Source organism: Octodon degus, unplaced genomic scaffold (assembly GCF_000260255.1).
Source record: "Octodon degus isolate 3935 unplaced genomic scaffold, OctDeg1.0 scaffold00297, whole genome shotgun sequence".
In the NCBI taxonomy this organism is placed as follows: Eukaryota; Metazoa; Chordata; class Mammalia; order Rodentia; family Octodontidae; genus Octodon; species Octodon degus.
In genome coordinates, this window is record NW_004524873.1 from 1,767,147 (window position 1) to 1,777,677 (window position 10,531).

Genomic DNA, 10,531 nt, shown 5'->3' on the forward strand with positions numbered 1-10,531 from the left:
GCTATATATTTGGCAGCCTGCTAGGCCCTACAGGCATATTGGTGAATAAAAAATGGTCTATCATAATGGTGGGAAACAAATATTTGATGATTAGAAAAGCCATATATGTGTGTGTGTGTGTGTGTGTGTGTGTGTGTAATATTTTTGAGGTGCTAAGAGATAAGTCATGACTGTCTTCAGGAAGGAGGATTAGGATTACAAATATAGACAGAATCTATATCATTGTTTGACATAAATGTTTCATGGTAGAATGTTGAGCTTTATTTATTGTATATTTGAAATCAAATTTTTTATTTTCAGCTGTTTAGCTTTGAATGATTTACTGAGAGGAAGACCCTTAGATGACATCATTGATAAACTTCCAGAAATTTGGGAAACACTTTTTAGAGTACAAGATGATATCAAGGTATTATAGAAATAAAATCTGCAGTTGCTTATGGAATATACAGGAACTGTTAAAACATGTTCAATATTTCAAATTTCGCTATCTAGACAATGTTGAGAAACCATAGTTTCTTTTCAGAATTTTCATTTGAGTGTGTCTGAGAAGTTTCAGGGTTAGATATCTTTAGATCTAAGTCAGACTGATTTAAGAAAAAAAATGGCTATAACCTGACTTTCTTTCAATAGAAATACCATGATAGTATTGGCTTAGGGACAAATAATTATTTTAAAATGTTTACAAACAAGGGTACTTTGATTGATTAGGTTCATAAAGATGGGTCAGTTATTCCTCATTAATGTAATTAATGAATTTCTCTGAATTTAGAAGTGTTTGTTTCACATTACTATAATAAAAGATCTAAGATTATTAACTTATAAACAGAAGAAGTTAATTTTCATTCACAGTCTTGGAGGTTCCATTATTTTAGGCCTCAAGCAAGGTAGCACATCATGGCAGGAGCACATGATGGAGTAGACCTGTTCACCTCATGGCTAGGTAGGAAAGAGGAGAAAGAAACCAAGTTCCACATTCGCCTTTGAGGGGACACTGTCATTGAGACCTAATACTCTCCTGCTAGGCTCCAACTTTTGAAGTTTCCACCATGTCCCCATAGTGTCACCATGTAAACCAAACCTTTAGCATAGGAGCCTTTGTGAGACTGCAAGAGTTAAACTATATCACTGGGCGATTTAGACTTTAGGTATTTTGCTTTTTATCTTTATAATTAGTCATTTCGAGCTTGTCTTCTTTTTGCCCTATTTGTTAGAAATTTTAAGTGTTTCAAAATCCTTAAATATTTAGTTTGTGAATTACTACACTCAATAGCAAAAATTTTATTTTATTTTTTATTTTATTGAAACACAAATAGCAATCAGACAGTTTCAAAACCAATTAGTAGGACAGTTTCAATAATTAATACATTGCATATTGTTGTCTTCATAGTGGTTATTCATAATACAAGATGCAGACATCTGTATCTGTACCTGTCCCGATGCTATTAGTACAAATCTTTCTTCTTATTGAATTAAGAGAAAGTAGCTCTATATCTGTCCTATTTTGTATATACAGATGCAAAATGGTCTTTCATTTTTATCCCCTTTTTTTGTTTAGTTTTGTCAGAGGTGGGTATTCCATTTCCATGTAAATATTGTAGGTGCATGAATTCAGCAAAATAATCCACTATAGTCCAGTAATCCATAATAGTAGTGGGTTATCTGTAGGACTGGCAATGTCAGAAGTTGTTGACTTGAGCCTTTTACAACTCAGCATATTAATATGGCTTTACTTTTTATACTTCGTTTTTATACTTTTCTGCTGGATAGTTAAGATAAAGGGCCAGGGAAATGGCTCAGTAGAATAAGCGCTTGCCAGGGGGTCTCAGTTCAATCCCTGGTTCCGCCAGAAAAAAACAAAAAGAAAAAAAGAAAAATTTTGTAAGGTCAAAATAGGTTATAGTAAAATTTGAAAAATAATGATATCGTGTTATACAATATTATGTTCTTGATTGAAAGTAGTTTTTCACTAAAATCTGTGTAGGATCTGGAGGTACAGTACTTAATTGCACATTGTAAGGTAGTTGAGAACTTTTTAACTTGGTTGATGCCAGACTTTTCTCACTTTCAGGAGTCTGTACGAAAAGCAGCAGAACTAGCTCTGAAAACTTTGGGGAAGGTGAGAACCCCTGTCTCATAATGGGGATAAAGTAAAACAAGGTTCTTTGTGATTTTGATACTGATTTCTTTTCTGTCACTGAAGGTAACATTTAGTTGCTGTTTAATTGGCTTCGTGTTATAGTTCACTGCTATTAAGTTAAATGAGAAAGTAGGTATTGTTGCATCAGAATACTAGTATCTTAAACACAATATATACTTCTAGTCTCTTTAAGTGGAGAACCTCTGCATGCGTTTATATAAGGTATAACTTTCATATGGCCCCCAAAGAGCACATTATTCATTTAGATCAAACAACATCTATTTTTCCTTTTAACCCCATTTCTTTCTTTCTTTTTTTGTTTTTTGTATTTTAGGGAAGGGTCTATAGGGTGGGTGTTCAGGGTCTCACTACTAGATCAGACTCATAGTGATCCGACTATTTACAGCCTCCCAAGAGCTTGTATTAGAGGCGTCTACCACCACACCCAGTCTCAATTGCCATCTTAGTGTGCCCTGGGGGTGGGGCCGGCATGGCAGGCCCAGGGATTGAACCCCAGGCCCCTGCTCCTGCTTGTAGGCACTTTAATAAGCTGAGCTATTTGGCCAGCCCTTCCCCCTTTCTTATTTATATTAGCAAGCTTTTTGAAACTAGTTTGTCACTTGAACTTGATTTTGTGATTTATCAAGGATTTTAACATTGTAATTACATATACAGTATCTTGTCATAGGTTTCATGTTTAATAAGTATATTTGAAGGTGTTTCCCATTCCAGAGTTGTGTTCTTTACTAGTCTGTTGTCCTACCATCTAAAAATGTTGATGATGTTGATACTTTAAGCATCCTTTAAAATGCTTGCATTTTACATCTACTGATTTTTATCTTCAGCTCTTTCATTCCCTATTTCACAAAGGAGAAAATCAAAATTTTAAGAGTAAAATGTATTATGAAGTTTTGCCTAGTTATTGACAGACTAAGGAGTTAATATCAATATTTATTTCTGTTTTTCCTGTCTTAGAGACTAGGTTCACTTTTTTCTACTGCTAGCAATATAAAAAGCATTTTGTTAGATGAATACTTTATTGAGAAGTCAATTTTATTAGTTCTGTGTTCTTTGTATGTGAGGTTTGTGTGAAAATGTGTGACCCAGCGAAAGGGGCAGCTGGCCAGAGAACCATTGCTGTCCTCCTCCCTTGTCTTCTGGACAAAGGAATGATGAGTCCTGTGACAGAGGTCCGAGCCCTCAGGTATGCATCAGTTGATGAAAGGGGTATATTGAATTGCTTAGTTCTTAGCCAATAGAGATTATTTTTTTGAGTCTGGGATTCTTGAAATTATGAAAATATAGATTGAGGAGAATCTTTTCAGGTGACCCAAACATTTATGAAAATCATTGAGTCAGAACACTTTCAAAGTAACATTCTCAGGGGAGTCATTTTATTTTATTTTATTTTATTTTATTTTATTTATTTATTTATTTTTGAGCTCATTTTAGACTAGCAGTTTGAGTTGCATGTTATTCTGTTATCTTTGCTGCTTGCCATTGCACCAATTATGCCATAGTTCCACAGAGGGTGCTTGTGTTATAACACTTAGCAATGGCACTGTTTTGCTGTCCTTGGTAAAATGTACTATATAGTGATTGTTAGTGGCTTTTATATTCAGCGAGTAGAAGGCTGATGGGTAACCCTGTGATGATTCAGGCCAATCAGGAACCCTGTGATGATTCAGCCAATCAAGCTTGATCTCAGTGATCAGTCTTTTATTTATTTATTTATTTATTTTTTTTTTTGCGCACTGGGGATTGAACTCAGGCCCTTGTTCCTGCCAGGCAAGTGCTTGTTTTACTGAGCCATCTCTCCGGCCCGATCAGTCTTTATAGTATGAAAAGATACCTAGATATATGTGTGCTGATGTGATTTGATAGAACACATAAAGCACTCCCTGTGAAATATGCTTTTTTTAAAAAAAATAGCTGAATCTCAACTTCATTTACCCTGCAGATCTGTATAAGAGGTAGAAGAACATGTTAAATGATACACCTGTAATACAGACAGTGAAAATATAAATAAGAAGAGGGAAGTTTTCTGAAAAAAATTCAGGGACTGGAGTAATTGGGAGTAGATGAATTCTGGATCTTGATTCCAACAAAAGTGCTTGAAGAAATTTGTGAAACAGTAAAGAAAATTTGGGTGTTATATGATAAGAAAAAGTTACTAGTATTTTTGAAGTGTGAGATGGAAAAAAAATCTTTGAGCCTTAGATATGCCTACTAAAGTTAAGCTGTAGGATATGCTTTCAGATAATATAGTGACAAGGGGAAAATTATGTCTGAAGGTAATGAGGGAGATCATAAATAAAACAAAATTGGCCAAATGTTACTAATTTTTAACTAGGTGGAGAATACATGGAATTTCATATATGATTCTCTCTACTTTGATATGTACTTGAAAATTTGTGTGATTAAATTTTTTTTTTTAAAAGCCCAGGGAATGGACTGGGGAGATGGCTCAGTGGAATAAGCGCTTGCCTGGCAAGCTCAAGGGCCTGAGTTCAATCCCTGGTTCCACCAAAAATAAATAAATAAATAAAATAAATTAAATAAATTAAATAAATAAATAAAAATAAAAAAGCCCAGGGAATGGTGTCCCTGGATTTGAGTCCTCCCCGCTTCCCAGCCACAGCTGCCAGGAATGGTTTCTTACCACATGCCCTAAATCTAATAAACTGCAGAACACCTCACTGTTAGATTGTCAGGATTTCTTACTTTTGCTAATAGGACTCAGGAGTTGTTTTCTGTGTGTCTGTAGCATTAACACCCTTGTGAAGATCAGCAAAAGTGCGGGAGCCATGTTAAAACCGCATGCACCAAAACTCATCCCTGCACTGCTGGAGTCCTTAAGTGTGTTGGAGCCTCAGGTTCTTAATTATTTGAGCCTCCGGGCTACAGACCAAGAAAAGGTGAGTTGGTGGCAGAAGTTTATTGTTAAGTATTGTGAAGGAAGAAAGCTGCTAAGGTCGGATGACTGAGGTCATCCGAGTAGTACTTCCAGTGTGCTTAGACAGACTCTTGACTCATGTGATATTGTCACCATTTTAACAAAACCAGCCTCACTCCTGTGACAACATGTAGTGATTTGTTAATTTTTTAGAGGGCCTGGGGTCTGGCTCATACTGTTGGGTGAATCAGATAAAAATTGACAGCATCTTTAAAGTACATGAATATAAATTTAACACAGTTTTTATACATTATTTTTTAGGGTTTGGGGTTATACTTTTAGGGTCCTATAGACTACTCCCTGCCCTAAAGGTAAAGAGGATTTGTGCCTGGATTTTTACATTTTCAGAATTGCTCCACTTTTCCAATAAGCTGTGGTTGCCTTGTCTTTGAGCAGAATCTTTTTTTTTTTTTAAAGGGCAGATGAAACAATTTAAGCAAAATTAGAGTAACACAGAAAGAGAATAGAACTTAATCCCTCAGCGGTCTCCACTGCTAAAAATTGTTTTATAGTCATAGGCTACAGATCCAAATATATTAAATTTAAAATAGACTGTGAATATTGTTCTACAACTTTGTCTATTAGAATTAAAAAATGTCATGTCTCTATATAGATTTATTTTACTATTTTGAATACATGCATACTAGAGTGAGATCATTTTGAATTTTTATAGGAGAGATTTTGCAACATCAAAGGTTATGAATTCTCCTACCCCCCCCCATCTTTGCCAACCTTGAATAATGGCAGTCTGATAAACAAGATTTCATTGTTTTATTTTGCATGTTCCTTTTATGGAATTGTACATTATCTTTTCATACCTCATTAGCTATTATATAGTATTTCTTCTGTGAATTATATTTCTGTTCCATACATGTTTTTCTTCTTGGCTTTTTAAAAACCATTCAGTTTTGTTTGGAACCTTTAAACTCCTGTCATATGTAGTGTGTTTTGTTTTGCTTACCATTTGATTTTTAACTTGTTTGTTCTACTAACTACTGTTATGCTTATTTACCTGCAACGCTACTTCTTCCCCATTCTTCATTCTTTCCTCTTCCAGCAGTAGACTCACTTTCCTAGGTTTCCAAGGAATGCTTACTACATATTGAGAATTAAGAGACAAATTTCTGGTCCTAATTTTGCAGCTCTAATGAAATTACTTGTGTGTTATTCTTGTCTTCATTTATTTTGCCTGGATCACCTGTATGCCAGCATAATTTGGACTAAAATACCATTGTAGATATGAAGCCTCATTGCAGAATTAAAGAACTAAATATATACATTTTTTATTTTGTGAAAAATCTCAAGAGCCTTAGATAGAAATTTAGTTTATTCCTTTATTTAGTGCCTAGAGCACCTGAGGCTCAAGAAAGCTGGATGACTTGCGCAAAGCCATACTATGTTCATTTCTCATAGTTGTCTTAATTTCTCACTCTGAGAAACTACATGTCTCAGTTACTCTTCTCTCATTGCTGGGACAAAATACCCAAAATGAAGAAAGGAAAGGTTTATTTAGCTCACAGTTTGTGGAGGTTTTGGTACACATTTGGCTGGTTCCAATGAGAGTGGAGTGGCATGTGGCAGAGGGCAGCAGTTCATGGTGGCAAAAAATAGCAAAACGAGAGCAGATGGGAAGAGTAGTGCAACAATGGCTACAGAGAACAAGTCTGTCTCCCTTATGTTGCATGCAGGCTGTCTGCCCCAGGCCAGGTGTAGCATTCACACCCATGGTCCCAGCAGCAATTACACCCATAAGCCCAGTGGATCATGAGTTAATCACAAACTTTAGAAGTCCGCCCCATAACTGCGTGAGGCTTTGAGGGGGACAACTGGACACAAACCATAACACTACCTTTCCAGGGGAATTGTTGAGTAAGGATCAAGAAACACTAGAGTAGATAGATCTTTGATATTATTAAAGATTATCTTTTAAAGAGTTCTTTTGTTTGGAAGTAGAGTCCTCTTCTTGGAGTTTGTGCAGCTTATTCCTAATTCATTGAATGAAATGAGTGAGTAAATTTGTGTTCTTCAGGCTGCAATGGATAGTGCCCGACTCAGTGCTGCCAAATCCTCTCCCATGATGGAAACAATCAATATGGTAAGTTTCCAAGTATCCAAAGAAAGTCTGTGTGCTTGCTTTCCTGTGCAGTCCTTCAGTATCTTCAGTCTACATTAAATGAAACGGATCAAAGGGACACATCAAGTAGCTGTTGTGACTTTATTTATTTTTTTATTTTTTATTTATTTTATTTTATTTATTTATTTATTTATTTATTTATTTATTTTTGTTGTGACTTTAGACTTCTTCCTTTTTTCTTTTTTCTGTTTTTGAGATAGGGCCTTGCTATGTAGTTCTGGCTGGTCTTGAACTCAGTATGTAGTCCAGGTTGACCTTGAATCTTTGGCAATCCTCCTGCCTCAGCATTCTGAGTGCTGGGTTCATGGGTGTGTCACCATGCTCAGTGATCTTTTATTTTTAAAATTTATAACCAATACATAAAATTTGCACATATTTATAAGTACTTTTTTCTTAAATCTTTATATTTGCTTTATCCTTTTTGTTACTAAATGAAATAATTTTCCAAATGCTAGAATTGCTTAGTCCAAATTTTTGTCATAGTGTATAATAACATTGAATTCCCTCTGTAAATCTGTCTCTATCTCTTTCTTTCTGCCTATCCAGAGAGGCTTGGAACTTTTTAGGAAGGACCAAGAAGGTATAAACTAGAGGTATTTGATAAAGTTGGTGGAATGGAAGGCTCCTGAAGGGAGCTAAGCAGTGGCACATGTTGTTGCTGTCATAGGAAGGAATTTGTAGTGAAGGATTGCCTGGCGCTTTTGAGTTCTAAAATTCTTGGGGTCTTGAGAATCAACTCTGTTGGCATTTCCTGCAGTGATTAAGCACTTGTGACCTATTAGAAATTATTTTTCCAAGCAGATCCGAATGCTAGATAAGAGGAATAGATATTTTTTAACGCCCACTGGGAAACTGTTACAAAATTTGGTCTAAAGCTATTATCTCCTTCTTGAATTGAGTCCAAATAAAGTTTAAAAGAAATAGGGATAGTTAATAAACACTATGTGAGTAAGTTCATAGTAGTAGAATATGTGATTGCATTTTTAGAAATATACCAAGGAATGAAGAAATTCATCTAGTAAATTGATTTATTAGGAGTTGTAAGGATACGGTAGGGTAAGCTCAGTGAAGAAGATCAGTTTTAACATAGGCTTTTTATGTTGAACATAGATTAATAAAGAGGAAGCAAGTTTAGAAAGATTTTTATCCTTATATAATTATTATTTTCTTTTTTTAATACATTGATTTTTAAGATTATTTTTGTTGTTTTTAAGATTGAACTACTGATCAGTGATGTTTTTCTTTGTAGTATGGTTTAAATATTGAAATCAGCAAAATCACACTAGTGGCTTTTCAACCTTATGTCACGTTCTGTGGGTATATATTTGACGTGGGCAGTTTTCTTCTTTTTTTTTAATGCCTTTTTGAGACAGGGTCTCACTATGCAGTTCAGGCTGGCCTTGATCCCACTTCGCAGCCTAGGCTGGTCTCGAACTTACAATGATTCTTACTGCCTCAGCCTCCCACGTGCAAGGATTGCAGGCATGCACCACTGTGCCCAACGATGGGGGCAGTTTTTAAATAAGGATGTGGTACTGACTTAATTATTTGCTAATGTTTGCCTATATATTCTTTTCCCAAAGTGCCTGCAATATCTGGATGTGTCGGTGCTGGGTGAGCTAGTTCCTAGATTATGTGAATTGATCAGAAGTGGCGTCGGCCTTGGAACTAAGGTAAACACATTGTTTTCAGAGAGGAGGTACACATCTTCTTTGGGTTTTAGGTGTAAAAATATAATCATCATGTTTGAAATTGATATATTCATAAAACCTAATATTAATACATGTTAAACATTTTGTGTCTGTGGTTACACTAATAACTTTTTGTTTTTTTTGTGGTGCTGGGGATTGAACTCAAGACCTTTACATTGAGCTATATTCCTAGCCTCTTTTTATCTTTTGACACAGGATTTTGCTATGTTGCTATGTTGCCCTGTTTGGGTTTAAACTTTTGATCTTCTTGCCCTAGGCTTGCAGAATGTTGGGATTACAGGCATGTACTACTATGCTCATCAACACTTAAGAATTTAAAACACATAATTGATTTGGAAAATGATGCTAATAATAACATGATACTAATTCAGGAAGTAATGTGTTACTTTCTGAGTGCAATTACTTGTTTCCTGATTATCATCATGTATTGAGTCCTTACTCATCTAGTTTTCACGGAGTGGCTGTTTTAATGAGAAGTTTTCTTAGAGGGGTCAACAGGAGAGAAAAAGTCTTCCTTTTTTGAGATCTTACAAGGATCAGATCCTCCCATCCCCTTTAAAAACAAGATACATTTTTTTCTCATGACAAAAATCACTGGTTATATTTTAAAATTTAAGTATTTTATTTTTCATAGTAGCCCAGTTTTTATTAAAGACTGAGAAAGAAACATCCTGCAGAGAGAGTTTAGGCCAAGTAAAAGCAGAAAATGTAGTACATTGTATAGCATAAGGGCAGGACACCACACAAGAACAAGGCATAATTGTCAAAATTTTAACATTTGTGTGCCTAGGGAAAGTTAAAAATAAAAATGTTTATGACTTTGCTATGAAGATAAAGCTGCTGTTTATATTTGGGAATGTTTTGTCTCAGTATGTTTTCTGTACAGGTATTTTTCGCTCTGTTTTCTGTAATAATTGTATGATACTGTGTGGTATTGATGTGCACCATTTATTTCAGTCTATCAAAGAACATTTGATTGATTTTAGTTTTTAAAAATATTAAGCAAGTTGGGTATGGGGGCACATCCCTGTAATCCCAGCACTTGGGAGGCTGAGACAGGAGAATGCTAGTTCGAGGCCAACCTAGGCTATATAGTTGAGTTGAAGGCCAGCCTGAGTAACATAGTAAGACCCTGTTTACAAACAAAATAAGCCTTCTGGTGAATGTCTCTGGCTCCATGGAAAGCTGTTTCCTTTAGCTAAGTATCTAGAAATAGAAATGGTAACTAGCACAAGGAAGGATGTTGCTGTATGTTCCCTTCCCAGAATATTGTACTAGTTTTTTTTCTTGACCTGTGTCGGAGAGCACTCATCATCCTGCTGGTGGTCTTTAGAAACTCTGTTATTAGTAGTATGAAAGATGTTTTTCCTTTTCTTGATTCATTACTACAGGGGCTGTTGGCTTCATATGTTTCTTATCTTTAAGTCATTGGTACTTGAAACAAATTGATAATAAATAGAACATTGTGATCATCAAATTTAGACTTTTGCTTTTATAATCCTAAAGGGAGGCTGTGCCAGTGTCATCGTGTCTTTAACTACTCAGTGTCCCCAGGACCTAACACCTTACTCAGGTGAGTTTGTCATGTGGGG

General features: G+C 35.5%; 1 protein-coding gene across 2 annotated transcripts in view; it reads left to right on the top strand.

Moving 5' to 3' along the window:
- The window catches only part of Kiaa0368 (KIAA0368 ortholog), a 143,892-nt gene that overhangs the window by 121,530 nt on the left and 11,831 nt on the right, over positions 1–10,531 (top strand). For both annotated transcript variants that reach the window (XM_004647268.2, XM_023707544.1), the window contains 7 exons: positions 301–406; positions 2,069–2,116; positions 3,220–3,341; positions 4,905–5,055; positions 7,123–7,188; positions 8,811–8,900; positions 10,446–10,512. In XM_004647268.2, coding sequence (XP_004647325.1) covers positions 301–406; positions 2,069–2,116; positions 3,220–3,341; positions 4,905–5,055; positions 7,123–7,188; positions 8,811–8,900; positions 10,446–10,512 — 650 coding nt within the window. The remainder of the gene's footprint in view (positions 1–300; positions 407–2,068; positions 2,117–3,219; positions 3,342–4,904; positions 5,056–7,122; positions 7,189–8,810; positions 8,901–10,445; positions 10,513–10,531) is intronic.